General features: G+C 39.3%; 1 protein-coding gene and 1 long non-coding RNA gene across 2 annotated transcripts; both read right to left on the bottom strand.

Moving 5' to 3' along the window:
- Positions 1 to 2,069: 2,069 nt before the first annotated feature.
- LOC121303800 lies at positions 2,070 to 14,909 on the bottom strand. Its single transcript, XR_005947871.1, has 2 exons — positions 14,876 to 14,909; positions 2,070 to 3,154 (listed from the first exon to the last, which is right to left on the bottom strand). It is a non-coding gene; the product is annotated as an uncharacterized LOC121303800 (long non-coding RNA).
- Positions 3,401 to 14,536, bottom strand: LOC121303799 (neutral amino acid transporter B(0)-like). Its single transcript, XM_041234591.1, has 8 exons — positions 13,784 to 14,536; positions 11,136 to 11,178; positions 10,794 to 10,880; positions 8,631 to 8,797; positions 7,880 to 8,113; positions 6,956 to 7,150; positions 5,836 to 5,970; positions 3,401 to 4,883 (listed from the first exon to the last, which is right to left on the bottom strand). Exons 1-8 carry the CDS (start codon positions 14,335 to 14,337, stop codon positions 4,634 to 4,636), a joined length of 1,665 nt encoding a protein of 554 aa, XP_041090525.1. The 5' UTR covers positions 14,338 to 14,536; the 3' UTR covers positions 3,401 to 4,633.
- Positions 14,910 to 22,292: the final 7,383 nt, after the last annotated feature.

Here is a 22,292-nt window from a genome sequence, read left to right as displayed (position 1 = left end):
CTAATAAAAAAAAAAAAAAAGTTTCCTTCTGTGTTCTTATTTTGCTGATTATATTATATATTAATAGGAGTGTTGGGGTCAGTTTAATTTCCTCATCGTTTAAACACGTTTCAACATACTAAACATAGTGGGAATGTACACACAGTAGGTAAGCCCCCAGATCAAAGAAGTAAATGACAGTGATAGTAACGTGTATAAGACTACCTGAATGCAACACTTGGAATAGACTATAAACAAATAGGGTTACACAAATAATCCAGTGCTTTAGTTACTACTGTAGAAGGCCAACATTTATAGTTCAAATTTTAAACATTTAAACTCTAAACTATTATACAAGAAACATTGATATAGTTTCTATTTTCCTTACAGAAATCCACACAGCAAATAAAAACAACAGATTCACATTGTACACACAGTTTGTCACTATTTATTACATATATATTCCTCATTTGACTGTGAAACATATGAAATATTTAATACAAAACAATCTCCTATTACAGTACTGTACTCGATTTTTAAAGTCTTTCAAAATACAACTAATATATATATATATATATATATATATATATATATATATATATATATATATTTATATATATTTTTTTTTTTATTTTATTTTTTATTTTTTTTTTTTAAATTTTCAAAAATTATCAATATACAAATGAGATGAAGAGATTACTTGTGAAAGTGACGGTTTCTACAACACAACAAACCCTCCACTTCCTTAGACATTTTATTATTTTTAAATGTTATAAATACATAATCCCTGGTCCTCAATGAACAAACATGAATAGATGTCACAAGAAACATTACTTCACAAAGCATGCCAGACAGTTAACCCCTTAGTTTCCCAGTGTCCATATTTGACATTGAGAAATTAAAGTAGGTATGGGAACCTACCCTGGGCAGTAAAGGGTTAAAACAGCTTCAAATGTTATTATAGCAGCTTCTTTATTATTTTAGTTTGCAATCATTCAGAGTGGTTGTGGGTTCTCTATCCTCATTACTGTATTGATCATTTTATAAATCTGTTTTTACATGGCCTTTTGTTTTTTTAGCTCGTCTGGAGAATCCTAACTGCCGGGACTGAAGAGCCATCCTCATTCCATTCATACCATGTGACAACGTGACATGGTATGCGATTTAAACTCAGCCCCGCTACAGTCATACACTATAGACAGTGAGTAGGCTGGGCTGGTGGAAGTTCACATGGGCTAGTTTTCCATGCGGTTTAGAAACTCCCCATTGTCAGGATAATATGACGTAGCACACACATACCACTGCGCTTAAAGTTCGTCAGTACACCTTACAAACTTTGCAGAAACCCAGTTTAAGAAAGCTGCACAGGATCAGTAATTGTGACAGACCAATATTGGGACTCCGGACAGAATCATTTAAACATACCATTTTAATACTACTTTGCATTTTTTTTTAAATTACATTTTTAAAACTATGGAGTTCGAGAAGTTGCCCTAACTTTGGGGAAAAAAAAGAGTGCACTATAAAATATATATATGAAACTTAACACAGTACAAGTGTGCACACAGTGACTGAAGAGGATTTATCTTTATTTTATTTTTTATTTTTTTTGCTTGAAATATCAGTGCCCCGTTATTGATTTAAAGCAAAACAAAGGCAGGTAATTGATGACTGATCAATTAAATGATTTGCAGGGCAGGAATATCATAATGGCTGTTACTAGAACTGAAGCCTGTATGGTTAACGTGGACCCAACAGTGGTCTCGAAAAATAAAACAAGGAACTCAAATGGGCACCTTATCATCTGATGATCAGAGGTGCATGCAGCTGAAAAATTGTTAAAACTCAATATTGGAGCAAGAAAACCCAGACGCATTAAAAAAAAAAATTAAAAAAAGATTGAAAATGTCACACCAAACATACTGAAATGCAGCTGTACATTCGTACAGAGGGTACAATGTTTCTTAGAAAATGTGCTTCTGTGGCAGTTACCATTGCCAAGCAAGGACCTTCCTGCTGACTGTGGAACATTTAAATTACCCATTTTATTGAAAGATTTACTAGAAAATCAAGCTATAGGCCAAAAATGGGTGTCCAGTCAGAGTCCACTTTATTAATAATTACATAATTAATACTATTTCAGGGTCTGGATGGAGGTTTGATTGGTTCAGTTACACCATTTTGAACAGGCTTGGAACAAAAAGCAGAAGGTAAAAGCTGAAAGACAGAAAATAAGAATCAGATAATAATTCAGCCTGTTCAACTGAGCTGCATCTGATTTTGTATGTAACCTTCATATACAATCAAAACCATTTTATGGCAATAATAAATACAAATAAACAGCAATGTGGGGCGATACTGGCATTCGCAATGATCAACCCTTTACTAACAATATCACAATCGTTTTAATGGTATTTCTTTCAGCCAGGCTATATCACCGTTTTCTCCCTCAGTAGAGGGGAGACTGGATTCAATCATCTACAGGAACAGTACATTTCAGTAGCGCTGATCCTTTTTAGCTTTAGATAGCTGTCAGAAACAATTATGGTTGATAACATGATTCATAACACAATCAAAATAATTTATCATCAATTATTGCTCCAACACTGGGGGTGGGGGTTTACCACTTGTAACTAAACCCAAACTTTTGACATCTTTATGTTACCGAACTCTGAGACGATTTTACAGATCTCCAAGCTAAATGCAATGGACTCAGACCGAACCCTATACAGTAAATCTCATGAAGCTTGACTGAATGCAAAATAGGTCTTTATTCCATGACGACAGGCGTGTGCACAAGCATTTACTGGAACTCCCAACAAAAACAAAAACAAACACACTTTACAGTACATCCCGTCTGCTTCCTTCATTTCGGGGCTGTCAAGGGTACCCTATTGAAGAACCCTTAGTTATCGCACTGAAGGAAGAAAGCACAGACGAGGATCAAACACACAAAGAGGGGGAAAGACCCCTGTCTAAAGAGTAAGTAGCTTTGAATGTCATTTTAATCCCAGATTTTATTTCTCCCGTATTCTTTATATCTGCCTTTACCTGTCTTTGAGACTGTCTGGAGCCTGTCCATTCAAACCATGTCACCTTTCAGCTTTTTGTCAGCCACACCTACTCTAAATAACTATCTCTCTCTCTCTCTCTCTCTCTCTCTCTCTCTCTCTCTCTCTCTCTCTCTCTCTCTCTCTCTCTCTCTCTCTCTCTCTCTCTTCTCTCTCTCTCTATATATATATATATATACACACGCACACACACACACACACACACATATTATATATCAATGGTTGTCACATGGTTTGAATGGAACTCAGAGTTTAGTTTGTACGCATGTCTAGAAATACTTTTTCCAAGAGGCTGAGAAAAGACCCTATTTTGCACCAAAGTATTTCATCTGGAGTGGAAATCTTGGCAATTGGTTAGAGAAAGTCTTGCTGCAAGACTGTACAATTTACACATTACAAAAACTGGAGTACAATAGTACACATGACACTTTAAAAACTACTGTATTTGGAGAGAATGATACAGCAATACCCCACTCCCTCTTACCTAACAAAAAAAGATCAACATCGCTCACAATGATCGAAGCTAAAAAAAAATTAAAAAGTGCGAAACATTTTTTACAGGAAAAAAAAAAACATATTAAAATGGCACACCTGCAATTAATCAGTTTATTCGTGATCCACTTTTATGGAATCGAAGATCGCAGGTTCTATTTTAATAATCTAAAATTGTGGCGGATCTTAACGGCGCTGTAAAAAATGTACTGTATACACCTAATTTCACCACGTCAGTGTATGCCATCACAAAGCGCTTTGCAAGATACGAGACTGTGGGTCTACAAAATTAACCGTAGCATTTGTATTCAGATCCGCCACTGTTTCGATCATTAAAAAAGACTGACAGAAGAACTGCAAAACGGGACGCTATCTGGCGATTCCAGTTTGACATTACTGGGATTCAAACCAGCGACCATGCAGAATCCCTGTAGTCTTGTGCGTTCTGCCACTATCCCAACCTCTTTGTGCTGTGTGTAACCTTTAAAACAGTCCCACTGGTCCTTAGCCTCCAACGTTGAAGTAGTTGTCTGTCTAGCAGCATCATCAAGTCTCCCACATCTACTGCTTTAAGTTTTAACATGACAATGGTATGTGTTGAAGTGTTTTTGCTTTTGTTTTCAGTGAATGGATGCTGATGCACTTTGTGTCAGAGATGAGTTTACAGTTATCTAAACATCTACTTTGAAATCTAAAACGTTGACATGGATTAATTTAAGGGCAGCTTGGGTATAAATATATACATTTAAATAAAAGGTGTTTTAAATAAAAAAAAAAAAAGATGACTTCTTTACGCCATAAAAAAAAAAAAAAAAAAAAAAAAAAAAACTGTACTAGGGGTGAGCAGGGCACCAATATACGGTTTAATTTAGTGGCCCCTAATAAATATAAACAATAGATTATCATAAAACATCTGTTGTTTTTCTTCCCCTGCTGCTCGGTTTTTACAACACGTATATCTTGGAAATGGCTGGGAAGAAATTGCCTTTCAAAACAAAAAAAAAAAAAAAAAAAAAAAGAGTCTTGAGTGTGTTTTTTTTTTTTTCTTTGAATGTGATCCACTCTTTCCTCTGGGTGCAACAGCCTTCGAGTTACATCACTGACTCTTTATCGCATGTTGTGGCTTCTAATCCTTCCAAGGTGACTTTTGTCCCCTTCATGATTAGGGGGGCGCCCTCTTCCTCTTTGAGTGAGGCTGTCCTCTTCTGCTGGGTTTCCTCTAGCCTCACTTCGGTCAGCTCCGCAACTTCACTCTTGTCCAAGGTCCGGTCCACGAAGTTCTGCAGAAGCCCCGCCCCGTAGGCGTCACCCTCTACATTGATAACAGTGCAGGTTCGATCCCTAAAAGAATGACAGGCAGGATGCTTCACTGATTGATTTAACAAACACAGTATTAAAATCAATTTTATTATAGACTAGCGATAGTAACAGTAGTTGCCCTTGAATTCTGTTTCAGATCATTTGATTGCTTGTAGTTGATATGGAAAATGCACATTTCAAACACCAAGTAAAGATTCCACCTGAACATACAGAACATGAAGGGATTAGATTTTGTACTTGAGAATTCAGTTTTATGCTGCAAAGAAAAGTAGGAGGAGAGGTGGGCAGTGATAATGATGCTAATAAGAGGTAAGGAAATACATCTTGATTAGCCCTCCTTTAGAGAAATAATGAAGCCATTGAAATCAATTTTCCCAAGTCTTCGTATTATAACTGGTCCCCTTATTTGTGGGCTGAATGTTATTTTCCTTAAAGCAGATTTAACAATATACACTCTAGAGATTTCACGTCCTTCTTCCTGGTACCAAATCACTTCCAGTGAGCTGTGGCCTGTGGTCTTTGCATCAATACCGTAGACCATGCGAGGGAGTCTACTATAATAAGGATACTACATTAAGGCTATATTAGAAGTAAATCAAGGGGCCACATCCTATACTATAGGTCAGAATACTTTATTGAATCCTTGGTTTGAAACTCACAATCCTACAGGATAATAGTTTCACACTAGTGCTATTGCCCCCAAACTATGTAACAGTCACTCTAGCTGTCAAGAGTCAAGGAATTACTGACCTCTGATGTCAGCCAATAAATCAAAACACTATTGACCTCTGACATCACAGGCTTATTAAAATAGACAGACTAGTTTTCACCGTACAGTGGAAAACTGTAAAGGCGAAGCCATTGTCTTGTTTTGTTGCCTAACCTTCGGGGAAATAGATTTCCACCATGAGCCTCAAATCCAGGTCGATATTTGTAAACCAATGTGCCCTCCCACGGTACCGCCCACACTTACACAAGCCAATCAACAGCCAGGATGAGGGAGATGTCGTTAGTGGGCAGGCCCACAGCCTCCAGGATGATTGCAAGAGTGAGCACGCCCCCTGCTGGAATTCCTGCAGCACCTACACTAGATGCAGTGGCAGTCACCCTGCCAAGAGAAAAACAGCACAAGTGAGACAGACATCTATGGACACAGTCACTGATTTTCCAATAGCATAGATCTAGACTAGGGGTGTCAAATTCAGTTCCTGGAGGGCCTCAGTGTCTTCTGGCTTTCGTTCCACCCACCAGACTGGCTTTGACAATGGTTCAATGGGAAACACGTAGCAGATATTTTAAGACGCCTCCACCATGAACAACACAGATCTGTGCTATTCATGGAAGACTTTTTCAAATCTTTGCTCAAATGCTGTCTTTCCCATAGAACCAACGTTAAAAAAAAAAAAAAAAAAAAAAAAAAAAAAAAAAAAAAACACTGTTTCAGTTTTTCCAGACATTCAAGTCAGGGCAGGGGTGTGAAATCAATCACAGTCCTGGAGGGCCATTCCACTCCAGGTTTAACATGTAAAATGAGATCATAAACTACCGGGTGGAGGCTTAATTGGATAAAGCTATTTGCCAGAGAAATAGTAATTAGGTCAGTTAAACAATTTAGAACAGGGTTGGAACAAAGGCCAGGAGTAGAAATGCCCACTTTGGCCACCCCTGCTTTAAGGGTTATTAACAAGTGGCGAGAGTTAGTTACCATTGTTAACACCAGTTTCACAGGCTCTGATCAGCACTAATTTAGAACTACCTACTATAAAGTTATGTCCAATATTAGTGCTAGTCTTGGTCTGTGGAAGCAGCCGCATGAAAACAGATGAGAACTAGCACAAAAGTCAACTGTGGTGTGTCACGCTAAACAATATCAAAATAAAGCAAAAGAAATTTAAAAACAAATTTATAAAAATGACGCATTTCAGCTTAGCATTGCCTTGATCACACTACAAAGCAGAAAAAAGGACTGGCAGACTTCAATCCCTTCCCAGAACAAGCAATCAATGAGTTAATAAAGATAAACCCTGAAATTAGAGGTGAATACACGGACATTCCTCTTGTATTAGGGAGACCCTGGCAGACTGCGCACTCACAGGATGGTGATGATCTGGATGAAGTTGAGCGAGTAGTCGTTGAGCTGAGCGATGAACACGGCTGCCACGCACTGGAACAGCGCGGCGCCGTCCATGTTGACCGTGGCACCGATGGGAAGGATGAAGCGGCTGATGTGCTTCGAGACGCCGTTCTTCTCCTCCACGCACTTCATCATCAGGGGCAGGGTGGCTGAGCTGCCCAGGACAGAGAGGCAGAGAGAGGGTCAGGTGCAATGTAGGAAGGGAGTAAAGGAGATCGGGGGAGAGAGTTCATTAAACTCCAGCCGTAAATTCAAAATTAGAGCCAACAGCATGAATATATATCAAGCACAGTCTGCATTCAAAAGATGAATCTGATAAGCCATTCTCCTTATTAATACAACAGATGCAAGTATACACACTGATCGATGAATAGGACACAGACACAGATATTCTCAATAAACTAATATATGTTAACACCAAGTTTCATAACAATTGGATTAGCGGGTCTCCAGATATATCCAAAATACGTGAAGTGTGACACATATGGATGCACATACGTAGGACCGTCCACACTGCATCCCCTTCATAGGGAATTTCATCCCCCGCAAGAAAACTGATAAGACATCCATAATTGTACCATGCTGATTTTAATATCTGTATATCTATTTTATAATGCATAGATGTATTTATTTATTTATTTATTTTTAAGTTTTAGCAGGGCGACTTTTCAAAGTTCGTACAGTAAAAAAAAAAAAAAAAATTCTAAAAACATAAATTAAAAAACCATGACCGACTGAGATATAGAAAAACTGTTCCTTGTCTTAAACACAACTGAACAATAAAGCCTCTGCAGCTCGATTCAAGCATCGCTGTTCAGTCTGTTCAACCCATGGGACAGCAGTCCCGCTATAAGCCTGAACTCCAGCCAGCGTGCTGCGTTACCTGGAGGAAGTCCCAAAAGCAGTGGCCAGCGCGGTGAAGATGCCCCACAGGAAGCTGTAGGGGTTCTTGCGGGTGAAGACGAAGTAGATGAGGGGCAGCACAAGAAGCCCGTGGATGACGTGGCCCAAGATGCAGCAGCAGATGTACTTCCCCAGACTGGCGAACAGCATGCCCACGTCCTCCATCTCCACGATCTTCCCAGCCACCAGGAACATGATACCGAAGGGGGCGTACCTGCAGAACAGCACAGGGTGTTACTGGAGGCCTGCAAATTAACATTTTGCTGGCAGTATACAAAGAGTTGGTTTCACAGGCCCTGATAAGCACTTATCTTGCACATCTATCTAAAGCTGAGGGAATACAAAAGGCAGTTTTTCAGGAACCCGTGAGACCGGGAGACCTAGTTTGAGGCAACTTTGCCGTGTCAAACCCCAAATCTCCCCTGGTGTGCTGTGCAGTCACCTGAAATCTAGTCTCCTGAAACCAAGTTCCCTCAGCTTAAGGTAAAATGTGTCCAATCAGATCTGTGAAACTACGCCAATGGCAACTGGCAACTGAAAAGTGTGATTCTCTCGCTACCTCTTCCTTCTTTTCTCTCCTTTTTTCCCTCATTTATTTCTCTTGAGATGAGCTTGCTTTTCATCTGATATTGTTATATAACTAATGAAAAAATCCAATAAAAATAGTTTAATAAGTCTGAAAAATGTTCTGCCTCCATTAGCTGTCTGGGAATTCTTGCACACTCACTCACCACATGATCCAGGAGACGAGGACCATGGTGGCCTCATTGAAGGAGTTGAAGAACTTGATGAGAATCTCCCCCTCTTCCCCCAGCTTCCTCAGAGCGATGCCGAACACGATGGCGAACACGACCAGACCCAGAATATTCATCCCATCCACTTCCTTTCCAAACGGGACCTGCCAGACCAACACAGCTCATTAAAACACTAAAACTACTGCAGTGCAATGACAGCAAGAACCCCATGGGATAAAACAGATGAAAAAACGACATGAATATAATTTAGATCTTTTATTTAACATCTAAAATCAAATAACCTACAAAATGTGCAAACACCTACCAGAAACCATAATACTAGTACAGTATTTCATGTTTCAAAATATCACTTTTTTCAATGTGTCAGTTTTTGGTTAAGTATATGGGAAAACTGCAGAGCGGTATGTAATTCAATATGTTAACGTAACATTATTCAGCAGGTTTCTTTGACTTTAGGAAGCAAAATTAGTTCATTCGACAGGGTGATGCAAAACTTTTGGCTATAGCTGTACACATAAAGTGAGTTTAAGCTAGCAGGCTGAAGCTTATGTAATTGGTGTGGCAGGGATGGGGTTAAATACTATCTATGCAAACTATCACAGGAGTGGTCATTCATTAATGAGGTTTGGTGCTAACTGGGGAATGACCACCTGTATAAGCAAAAACCCTGAGTGGGGGGTTGTTTGGAGAAGGAAAGCTAGTAAAGGCAGAGCTCAGCCTGGCAAGTGTACGTTTTGGGTTTGACTCTATTTTGGCCCTCGTGCTGTATTTGTTTATTAAACGTGCACACTAAACTGTAGCTTCCTCGTCCGAGTGTCTTTCCCGCCGCTAACATCGGGGTAAACAGCACTGTCCTTTCGCAGTGTGATATGAGATTCAGCAGCACAGTTTGTTTGTTCCTTTCAGTTTACCTTCCCCCACCCCCATCTCAATGTTTGTTGTTTTTCTAGCTGGTTCTGAGAAGTTACTTTTTCGCTCTTTAGCTAGCTAGGTATGTACAGGGACTGTGGGATAGTCTGGGAATAACACAAGCTGTCTTGGGGAGGATTAGAGCAGTCTGGCTTTGTGCCTGTGGTTAAGACTGCACCTGAATCACATTACCACCCTCTCCTCTAAACAATTTCTGTGACATGCAACATGGGTCAACAATTCCTGCTGGCTGAGACGTCATAAAAGACTATAATTTCAACAATACAGTACTAGCAAAAAACATTCAAGAGCAAGTGAAATGTCACCTTCCCTCCCCTAAATACTGCTGCTGTTTAAATACTAAAACAGGGCCAAACTTGGTCTTTTATTTACAGTTATTTATTGTTAGATGCTGGTTTTAATGATGTTTTTAAAAGACGACGGTGTTCAGATCACTCTTTATTTGAACAGCACCCAGTCAAACACTTTCTTTTTGTACGGTGACGTTGTTACGGAAGCAGGTCACGGTTCACTCAAGTCAAACCAAATGTCTACGTCTGGCAATATCTTCACAGGATGCAAAATAAAACAGGGAAAAAAAAAAAAAAAATGCGCAATTTTGGATTTCTGGCAAGATCCAAGGATAAATTAACACTACGGACTGGAGCACCTAGAAACATTCCTGGCATTCGAGCTAAAGCAACAGTTTTTTTCTCATAAATACAGAAACCTTCATATAGAGTGACCATGCAAAACCCCTCTCGTGACTGTGGTTTGAATTGGAATTTGTAAACAACCGCCTTCCAAGATCCAAATCAAAGAACACAATGTGCGAGGGCTGACACCAGGAGGAAGAAGGAAAACAGAAAATAGAGCGGTCCTGAACACACTGCTGTTACAGGAAGCCTGGCAAGCAGGGAATCCCTTTAGGGCAAGCAACTAGCAGCCAGTGGCTCTGTACAGAGTTTTGAATAGGAAGCTGCAGTGCAGATGTACTTTTTAAACCAAAATTCTCTTCTAAAAAATGGTCTGTGTCTTTAAAAAAAAAAAAAAAGGCAGCAGTTATAGGTCGTGAAATATTTCCCTGACAAACAAAAAAACAAATAATTTTGCAGTAAAAGATCAGTTATAATGTTAGATTTTAAAACTGCTGGATAACATTGCTGAAAACAGTGCTGTTGATATGCTTTTAATAGTATTAATAAAATAATTAGAAATCATGGATTTTACCTTTTCCACTGTGTATTTAGTAGTGTTGGTTGACACCCCAAACTCATCAGTGATGTTTTTTCGTATCAATCTGTAGCTTGTGGCATACTGTAACAAACCAAGAACAGAATACATCTTATTACGCATCTCAAAAGTTAAAGGCGGCAGGTTTTACAGATGTACACACATTGTATATGTTGTGTATCTTTGTAAATGCACCTAACTGTAATTCACAATTCAAATACAGAGCACAGAATGGGTTTTTTTGTTTGTTTTTTGTTTTTTTAATTGTCTCAATCCTAAAATTCTAGGCGATGCAAAACTTTTGGCCAGAGCTGTACTTCTTCCTACAAAAAGTCTTACCGATTGAAATGCAGCAGACACCAGGTTCGAGGGGAAGATGTTTCTGTACAGAGAGAAAGGAACACAATTCAGTCTCTGAAAAGTACTTTACAATGGGAGGTACATTATGCCAATGAGTCTACAATGATTAATGAGAGTAACCCTCCATGATAAAATACAATTTCATTCCAACCTGGCTTCCTATTTCTTATAGTTACAAGATTTTGAATCACACACTGAAATTATCCAAACTACTGAACTACAGTTCAAAACTGTGGTTTCTGTTTTGAGTGACAAACTCCTTTCCTATACCTCCCAGCCGGTGAGTCAGTCCTTCAGAAACTCACACCCACCAGCCGAAGGGCTGGAAAGCGTCCACAACTGGCTAAGTGCCCTTCCAAGTCACCTTGGCGACAATAAAGCACAGCAACCCAACAGAGAGGCGCGTGAGTCAGCATTCCCGAGCCCTACCATTACAGAGGGTCTTGGGGGGGGGGGGGGGGGGCACCGTGTCACAGTGTTATTACGTGGTCCAGAAATTTAGATCAAATCAGTGTACACATTGTAACCCACATTTCGGGTACGGAGTTCGTCGCAGCTAGGGTCCCCCATCCTTTCTCTTAAGGGGTGAGGGAGCAGTTCAGTCTCCATGCCTCAAGCCTGCTCTGGACTGGAGGGAGCATTCTTTCTCTTAGGGGGTGAGGGAGCAGTTCAGTCTCCGTGCCTCAAGCCTGCCCTAGGATGGAGGTACCATAGGCGGTGAAAGTGAAAGGCTAGTGTTTTAGCCCCATGCGCCACCTTCAGTACTCTTGGTAAAGTATACATGTGCCTTGAATTAGAAAAGAAAACACTGGCTGCAATATCTACTGTGGTATATCATGGCAAAGGGAGATAAAGAAGCATGTTTAAGAAACTCCAGAACATTGCCATCTACTAAGTCCTGTTTTCCAGCACTAAAACTCAGGAGGCCAACACAGCATGGCACATCTAGGATTTATCAGATGCCAGATTAACAATAAAAACACAAAAAATTGCACTGTCCTATTTATTTATGTATTTTTAAATCCTGTCCTAGTTGTCACAGACCCCACTAAACAGATTAAAGTCAGTCAGGCCTACTCTACGCCAATAGCGATCACATGCTCGTAGCTTTAAAAGACCCTAAAAGCCAGTTTGTGCCAGTCCTGGATTTAGAATTCATTCTAAAGAAAGGCGTGTTTAAAAATGATTTAAGCCCCTTTCGCACGGCTGCTTTGGTGTTGCAGTTTATTTTTGGCACTTTATTAGTCACACAGATCTGTATTACTTAATAAATGAGAGGTGTTTCAGCAATTTAGATTAAGCAATTTGATGTTCTCGCCCTTTTTTTTTTTTTTCTATTGCCTGGGTTTGTTCGTAGATTGTTCTGCAAATTTGGCACAGTTCTGCAAGGATGGCTTTGCATGTAAAGCACAGGTCTATATTTAAAGTGTCTGGAGGGGTATGTGGGCTATAATTGGCATAAGAATGTTCCTACCAGTTTCAAGAGCTGTTCTAGACCACTGCTCTAAAGAAAGGTTTGGTAGAACCAGGGTCTAGTCGGAACAAAACTGTGACATCCGATCCAAATCTAAATTCGTTTTTTTTTAACAGAATCCACACCATGTGTTGCATTGATTTATACTTAGAATCTGATTTGTGCAGCTACTGCCTGCATCTAAATCGGCTCTCTTAGAGACAGTAAATATTCCAGTCACTTCCCATACTAATGACACGTGTCTACAGTTGCAAAGTCCGCGTATAATTAGCGGGGTTGGGCTTGTTTTTGGAATGGAATTTGCATAAATACACATACTCTGAACGCGGGTTGCGCTTTTGGGCTTGTTTTGAAGGGCAGTACAGTTTTTCTCGTGAGATTTGGCAACACTGCACGTGTCACACAACTCTGCAGACAGAGTTTTCTGCCTCGCTAAACCGTTGTTGTGCCAACGTGCACAGATGTTGGTGAGACGTCTGTCTCAAATGTTACCCCCCCCCCCCCCCCCCCCCCCCCCCCCCCCCCCCCCCCCCCAAACACACACACACGCCCCCCACCCCCCCCCCCCCCCCCCCCCTGTTTATAATTATATGGCTGTATTCGCAAGCGCGTGACTATTGCATCACTCTGTAGGTACCGGAATTCTAACTCTCCTTTCCCGCACGCTAGTGTGATGCGACATCTGTGCCCGGAATTCACACACATCCTAGCCAGCGCAAGCTAGCAAGCTACCTGTGTCCCAAAACTGTCTAGGTCTTAAAAGAATCGACTTACATAACATAGAATATGGAAATATTACTTGGGTTCAGAAACCCGCCAACACCTCAATGTACTGTATTCGCTTCGACTAATTCATTTCTATTTGGCAGTTGTTGTATCGCATTGTTTTTTATTTTTTCCCATTACAGTAATGCGATGTGAATCTTAGGCGGAAAGTGATGCAATATGGCCGATGATTCGCATAATCTACACCTAAAATAGGTGCTTGTCCACTTACATAAATAAATGCACTTAACACAACACAATCCGCTTTGCAAACACAGCCTACATTATCGTTACACAAGCAACGCTGCATATTATTATTATACAATACTGTATCGCATGTTCTACATTCAAATCCCATTCACACTGTGAATGAGTCGTGCTGGCTTACCTCACAAGGTCCAAGAACGAATCGACCACTTCTTTTGACTGGGGTACCGCATCTTCCATCCCAGATAACACCGGTTTGGCTCCAGCGCCGACGCCTGGTCGGATAGCCAAAGCCATGCACACCCCAATGGCGGATGCGATTAAAGTGGTGACTAAGAAAAACAGCATCGCCCAGCCACCTAACTTGCCCAGGGCTTTGGGGTCGATACTGGCGGCACCGGACACCAAACTGCACACCACCAGGGGAATGATGATCATTTTCAGCAACCTGATCAATAGCTCTCCTGGGAAGCCGAAGTACAGTATGTGGGTTTTTGACAGTTCCACGTTCCTCACCCCGAGTCCGATAACCACCCCAATGATGACCCCGGCGACCGTCAGGATCACCAGCAAGTTAGCCCTGAAGATTTTCTTCACCCGGTCCATGTTGCAGCCGGTAGCCTCTTTTTTGTGTGCGGGAAGGCCGTTGACTACCGAAGAATTATTGGCATTGCCATCAGCCGCCTCGTCCATGTGCGCTTCTCCGTTTGATGTGCCCTTAACTCCCTCAGCCATATCTACCAAACAATTATTACTATTATTTTTAAATAACAAAACAACGAAATAAGTTAAACTTGGTAACGAACGCCCCGTGCCACGACTGACCTAGCTTGTGTCTGTGTGAATGAAAAGGATCTTAGTTCGCTTCCTAGTAAAAGAGGAACCTTTCAGCTGGTTAGCCGGAGAGAAACTGGTCTCTGTGCAAGAGCAGTGGAGCACAAAAGCGAGTCTCCGTCTGTTGCATCGGCACTGTGACGTGAGGGTGGGTGTGGCGCGGATCTAGAGATCCGTGATGGAATGGAAATCAGTGTCGCTATGTTAAAAATACAGACATGCAAAACAGGCCATTATTTACAATAGTAAACTTTTTAATTGTATTTGGGGGATGAATTTAGGAAACAAAACGAATATATATATATATATATATATATATATATATATATATATATAGATATATATAGATAGATAGATAGATAGATAGATAGATAGATAGAGAGAGAGAGAGAGAGAGAGAGAGAGAGAGCGATAGATAGATAGATAGATATATATACACATATATATATATATATATATATATATATATATATATATAATATATATATATACACACATACATATAGATAGATAGATAGATAGAGATAGATATATATATATATATATATATATATATATATATATATATATATATATATATATATATATATATATATATATATATCAAGGAAGTTCCTATTACTGAACATTGTCTTTTCAATGTCAACAGATATATTAGAATCACGTAAAACCCCAATGCGAATAGTTATTTTTACCTGCAACTGACATGATGGCATCAAACATTACCGTTATAAACGACAACAGTGTGACAAAGAGGATTCCTACGAATGTGTTGAGTAATTTTTAAATTATATGAATGAGCTCGAATCTGTGCTAGAGAAACTGGTTGGGTCAGTATTCACAGTAGACCTACCTGGAAACAAACGCAGACGAGTAGCAAAAGTATTTCACTGCAGTCTATAATTAATTTGCAAAATGTCACTGGACACAAGCAGCACAGGATCCAGTCGGCCGTTAACTAAACTGCTTGTGTGATGCGGTTTGAAAAAAGAAAACATGCTTTAAACTTAACCTATGGAAATTACTGTTCAAAATTCCCTTTTCTTTTAAAGGTAGGTACATAGAGCTCCTGCTAGACTGCTAGTTTTTTTTTTCTGTAAGAGAAAATGCTTGGTTGTGTTTTTTCTAGTTTTACTTAAGAATTTAAAGGAATTAAAAAAAAAAAAAAAAAAAAAAAAAAAAACATGCTGACATTGTTGACACGTGTTATTCATTACAAACGGCAGTCTGCCTGCAAAGTTGTAGTTGAGAAACAGCCCGGTCTTGTAATGGTCTGTTTGCAGCAGGCTTGCAGGGTGTTTGTGCAAAGCAGCTTTCTATTGGATAGCCCTAGTTCACTGCTCTTGCCAAACATGAACGGCTAGGAATTTGGTCTGTTATTTTGTTATTATCCTATCAAACAAAAGCCTTACTTTGCGTTCTAAAGTTCAGTCATTTCCCAAACTTGTACAGAATTTGCTGAGTCCTGAGTGTCCGTTGTCCCCATTAACCCGTATTGTATTCTTAGCTCTAAAACAACTACAGATGACTACTTAAAGGTATATAGTAGATGCATCCCAGCCAGGTACCTTTTCAGGCTACTGAAAGGAATCTATACAATTGCTGCATGTTTCTTATACTTATATTCCCTCTGAAATTAGTAATAACACTACGAATAAACATGCATATACAGCTGTAAATGGCTGGGCATCTTTCAGCCAATCAGAGCACACATTTGGCCAGCTGTACGCAACATCATATCCCATTGAAATCCCATAGAGTTAACTGTACCTTAGTTTTTACTGTGCTTTATTTTCAATATCGGTACTGGTGATGCCATCTGCTTTATTATTATTATTATTATTATTATTATTTATTATTATTATTATTATTATTATTATTATTATTCAACAGAAACTGGAAATCACCTCAGGAATGTTTCTTTCACTGTTAATAGCTGAGGAATGATCAATTAGCCCTCCCTAAACACCTTGCGTAATGAACTTATTGGCAAGCCATGCCCGTCTAAGATGGTTTCTGTGTAATAAAAAGTAATAAAAAAAAAACATTATCACCAGATTTAGTGCAACTTTAAACAGTTGCTAGGAGTTAATTTGTAAACACAAAGGTACCGGATCTTAAGGTGTTAGCATTTGTGTTTTTAGACCTAATGTCCTGCACATTGATTTACAGACAGCTCCCGTATGGGTCAAGTTCTCATCTGCTTGCGAATCGGGGTTTCCTGCTTTAGTGTGGGAGTCGGTAGCTGCATGCTGACCTTAGCCTAGCCGGGTTTGAACACACTCTTAAAGGCAAGGTATCTCTTTTTCTTTCAATAGGGTTCATCATTTTGAAAATATTTAATTGTCAAATTAAACAAATGACCCGTTTAGTTCATTTTTAAAAAAACAAAATCGGATTCATGTTCAGATTCTGTTACCTTTTTTTTTTTTTTTTTTTTTTTTTTTTTTAACAACCCACGGTATTTAGTTACTTGTTTAATAAGAAAACTTCCTGATAGCTTTTCATTAATCATTTGTTCTGAGTACAGTACATGCCGTCCCGAGTAATGCATACGCTGCACTAGTCGCTTGTGGCAAAGAAAGTAATAGCTTGCTAGCAATGCTGTGGGTGTATAAGGTATTAATGAAACTCCACGGAAATTAAAAATAAATTAAAAAAAACTTGAATGAAGGAGTTCCATTATTATAGAGGAAACGCCACGGCAATGCCATTATCAATATTACACTACAGCGTTTTTAAGTTATTTATTGATTCACCTCTGTTTGTTTGAAATAGACACTGCAGTCCCTTGAAGCAGTTCACTGTTTGATAGCGCTGCTGAAGCGTTTCACCTCTAAGCAGTGGTTTAGAAAAACTGGTCGTTTATTGCCGTCATCTTTTATTGAGCAATAACAGAAGGGCTGGTCTACACAGAAAACAATGAGAGAGCCGGTTGTTGTCTAATACAGAATGTAATCTAGTGTTAAACATGTTGTGACAACGAAGTGACGTGCTACAGTGGGGTCAATTCACAGGTCTTTGTAATTCATCATTAATTGCGATTGTAATTATACCCTATCGATTACAATTTAATTACGCATTTATTTGTAATGCAATCATTATTTGGTGTTTTCGACCACTTTCGGTGACTCGATTTGTTCCTGTGGCTATTGCTTGGCTATTTAGAAGCTGAGTAAACGAGTGAATGTGTGTTACTAGCTGTTTCTTTTTACTAGAGTTCTGATTACTGCAGCATAATTGAAACTGCAATTTAAAAATAGCATTGCAATTGGAACTGCAATTCTGCTGCAAATGTAATTATAATTCACACCAGGTCTGAGAGGTCTGACCCATGCAAATTACAGAAACCACTGGAGAAGATACACCTGTTTCCACTTCGACGACTGTGGACTGTAAAGACCATTAGCCTATTCTGCGCAGGTGTGCAAAGAGAGAGAGCGCACCCTGTTGATCCACTAAGGCTTCTGCACCAGGAGTTCTCCCATCCAAGCTTGAACAAGACCCTGGCTTCTTTAACAAGACAAGAAGCTGGGGTGGGACTACTTTACAGCCTTGAAGAATAAGCCTCTAAAATGAAGTCTGTTTACTGGCAAGAAAACCCATTGTCATTATCTGGAGGTTGTGTAACGCAATACTGGGTTCAGCATGGGCATAGAGGAAGAATATTCTCCAGACAAGGGGAAAGCTGATCTTCAGTCACAAAGCTGCAGTGATCAGATGTCATGGGAACCGCAGGGCTTAGAGCCCTGAAGAGGCGGTGCGTGCCAAGAGAAGAATGGCTGCATAGTACAAGGATGGAAACCAGAGCTGCTATACAAAAACACCCCTTAAGAATATAGTAGTGAAAAAACAACCAATTAGACAGGGTTAATTAGACACTGTTAAAAGTGGATAAAGAAAAACATGGCTAATTACATTTATACTCTCCAAATGGGTTTCTGTTAATAATCCAGTTCAATATCATAGTCCCAGTTATTCAGCACTGATGCCACCATAGAAGAAGAAATAATAATAATAATAATAATAATAATAATAATAATAATAATAATAATAATAATAATGCATCTGTACATAGATTGCATTTCCATTGAGAAGTTCTTATGCCTTTAGAAATGCAAAGAAAACAAGAGTGAAACATTAGGATATGCACTATGGTTTACCAAGGTAAATACATAATCAAAAGCTTGTTAAAGCCTAGGCAAGCATAGTTATTTCCAGGCAAGTATGGTAGCGTATTGTAAAAAAGGACCATACATGGAAATATACAAACATCAATTCGAATTTACTTCCTGCTCCACTACGCTTAAAAACACATTATAGCTTAATCAGAGAAGGAACGGGTGAACAAAATGACGGAGGGAATGTGCTCAGTCCATCCCTGAAACGTCATAATCTGGGTGCGCGCACAGATTAACTGTGTCAAACAAGTTATAATCGTCACATGTTTTTGACTAGCATACCAGAGTGTCAGGTAAGTAAAAACACCCAAAGGTTGTAGTGAAGTGAAGCCACCTAGTACAGTTGTTATTGTGCAAATCATTGTAGTGTATGTGCATTCCTACTATCAACAAGATCAATCCTCTTATCTTGCTAAAAAAAACAATACAGTACAGTTTGAATAAGCAAATGTCACAATGTGTCCATAGCAACACGTTTTTATAATAATAATAATAATAATAATAATAATAATAATATAATAATAATAATAAATAACCGCAATAAAGGCCTCTTATCATCACAGAAAGCCAGTAGCACTAATAGGCAGTATCCTGGCAACTGCCCCTGTTGCTTTTGTTGGCTTCACTCCAGTTGTCTGCATCAGAATTTAGGTCAATGTACCTGGGTGTCTATGCTGTATAAAGAGAATTGACCAGTTTTAGTAGCTGCTTAACTGGTAGTGCATGTAATTTACAGTCCTGAAAAAGGGCACCGATATGCAGCCTTATATTTAATATCATTTTGGAAAAAAAAGGTGTGTTTTCTGTACTATTTGAATCACATTGCCTGATGTATGTCATACAAGGCAAACCGTACTAAGAACCACAGCACTGAATATGTAATACGTAGCAACATCTCTAATCTTTCTGTACAGTACAGCCCTGATCACCTTAATCCGTGTGCTGTGCTCTTTTGCTCCGTTTTCATAAAAAAAAAAAAAAATGTGCCTGCTGCTCAGCCCTCCATCTCTGGTATTCACACTGCAGTGTAGTACTATACTCTGTGGTTTGTATTGTAGCGGTTATGCTTGCATCATATTGTATCATTTACAGATATGATCTGGTTTTGTACAACGTATTTTCAGTTCAAAATAATACACCTGTCTTCAAAGTCTGTATTTCCGAAAATGTACGGGTGTCTGCATGAGTAGCTTAGTTCCTCCATGGTCAGTGGTCAGGTGATTAATGTTCATACTGATTTCCTGTTCGTTCTAGTTCCTATACAGTGCCAAGTATTGAAAACCCTCTCTCAGAACGCTGAAAAGCGTTTCTTAAACTTAATAAAAACAGTCCTCAAAGTTTGGTGACTAGAACATTCACTTGTGTTTGTTTGATCAATACATTAGGAAAAACTAACCTACTGAAACAGGAAACAAAGGCTTCCACAATGTCAAAGTGAAAAGGTCTGTTTAAAAAAAAAAAAATAAATAAAAACAGAATCAGCAAGAGGTAATGAGAGATTTAAAAAAAAAAATGTAAGCAGCTTTATTAGTGCACCATTAAAATGACTTTACAGTACACTTTCTTACCTTATCAGCCTCAGCAACATTATCACTAGACCCGTTCTCTTGTGCTGAAGAGCAAACAACCAAAAGATATTCAGCTACACAACCAGCCATATTGTTATTGTGAACTTTATAGTGTTGGCTGGCACCCTTTTAAGTTCACAGTAAAAGTCGATTGTCTTGCCTTTTATCAGCTAAGCAGCATTATCGCTGTTCCTCAATTTTTAGTATTTATTTTAGTTTTATTTTGTTGAAAAAAGATGGGGGGGGGGGGGGGGGGGTCACTAAAGCTGAAACGTACAGAGAATTTGAAAGCCAGAGTTAGCGCTATAATTAGACAGAATGCTTTTGTAAAAGGAATATGCAACTGCCACTGGATACTTCAATTGTGGAAAAGTAGGGAAGGAGAGGGTGACCTTGGTCTACGGTCCCACGAGAAGTAAAGGGAAGAGGGGGTGGGGGAGACCCAACACTATTTTTCTCTCTCTGAGAAAGATTCAGGTTGTCAGGCGACCCATGGAGAGGAGGGAGGCTACTTCTCTTGCCCTGTTAATGATTCTACTGAGCTCCGTGTCAGTCACACGCACCAATATCTATTTTCTTACCTCTTAACATAAGTAAGCTCTGGTTGCCCCACTCAGTTCTTACAAATATAAATTGAAAGATACAAATAGCTTGTACTTTTCTTCTTCTTACAATCGCTCCCGATGTTATAAATTAACCGCACTCTGTCTGCGAGGACTTACAGAAAAGATGTAGGCACTGGGAACTCATTTGAAATAACTGCACCATTAGTCTCTAATCTGATGGGGTATTTTTTTTTTTTTTTTACAGATTGGGAACATTTCACAGCCTTGTCTCAATTTGTTTACAGCATTATGTCAAACAGAGATTAATTGCTCCGGCCTCTTTTCAAAGCTTCTTGTCAAGTCTTTAAATATCAGTATCTTCTATTTAAAAAAACAAAACAAAAATCTATTACAACACTTAAACAAACAAGGAACAAAAAAACACTGTGTCATCGTTATATGATGTTTTCAAATTGTTGGTTCTGTATTAACTGCAGTTGCTTTGAGTTCTGATGTTACTCTGGCTGACAGCCATGTTTAGAAATACTAAGAGAAACTGGCAAACGATTTAAGTAAAAGTTGTTCTCAATACCTTCAAGAGATGTATGTCCACATGTGTCACCCCAGTGTTTTACCCTGAAGAAACCCTAGCAGACTTTGTCACTGCCAGCAAGTTAGTGGAGTGGAGATAAACTTAGGACAAAGTGTAGGAGGCGCTTCTTTACACTGTATTGAGGGTATGGAATGGGCTACCTAGTCATGTTGTTGGTGCGGAATCATTGGCATCCTTTAAGACCTGGCATGACAATGTTACAAAAAACTGTATAGCCCTCAGATATCATGACTTAACTTGCAACATACAGCTAAAATCTTATTTGTGATATTGCTGGAATGTTCTAACCACCCGACTTTGAGGTCATGGCTCAATCCGTTATTATTTATGATTTTATTTTTAAATATCTGCCAGCAAAGATTGCAAAGGAGTTATAGAGGTCATTTCTGTTTCTGCTACAAGCCAATTGTCAGTTTAAAGAATGTCTGTATAAAACAATAGGAAGCACCTGCCAGGTGTAACACACACTTACACAACTTGTATAAATCTCTCACATGATGGATTTAGGGGTTATACAAGTTGCAACCCTGACAGTAGTCTGCAATACATACAGGAGGCATCTCCACTTTGTAACTTTCAAATCAGTCATGACGACAGGCATGATAAACTTCGGTAGTGCGTATAGCACGAGCTTGGTTGGCAGTTGCTTCCGTACTGGGGATATCACAAGGAACGCTGCATTGGCTTTGGTGCTCCGAGGGTTAGAGGGTCAAAATCAACGCTACAGGGGACTCTGCTAGCCAGAAACCCGGGGAGCTCAAAGTGTAGGACTGGACTTTGTCCTCCAGGGGTCGGTAGCTTCTTGACATCCGCTGTGTAAGAACAAGGGTAAAAAAATAAGATACAAATTTAAAAAATCAAGTCACAGCTTTCCTGAAGGTTACAGTCAGTAATAACTATGCTCGCTGATATACTCAGTAAGTGCTACACTGGCCTTTGAGGAAAAACA

This window comes from Polyodon spathula, chromosome 35 (genome assembly GCF_017654505.1).
Source record: "Polyodon spathula isolate WHYD16114869_AA chromosome 35, ASM1765450v1, whole genome shotgun sequence".
In the NCBI taxonomy this organism is placed as follows: Eukaryota; Metazoa; Chordata; class Actinopteri; order Acipenseriformes; family Polyodontidae; genus Polyodon; species Polyodon spathula.
Note: the sequence above shows the minus strand (reverse complement) of the source record. Positions and strands in the feature narration are given on the sequence as shown.

What these genes read in the sequence shown, in the direction of transcription:
- LOC121303799 (XM_041234591.1), bottom strand. Translation starts at nt 14,337, where the DNA reads ATGGCTGAGGGAGTTAAGGGCACATCAAACGGAGAAGCGCACATGGAC. An exon ending in TGTCTGCTGCATTTCAATCG is followed by an intron (nt 10,881 to 11,135) that starts GTAAGACTTTTT and finishes GGTTTGTTACAG; the next exon opens with TATGCCACAAGCTACAGATT. An exon ending in CTCGTCTCCTGGATCATGTG is followed by an intron (nt 8,114 to 8,630) that starts GTGAGTGAGTGT and finishes GCTGTTCTGCAG; the next exon opens with GTACGCCCCCTTCGGTATCA.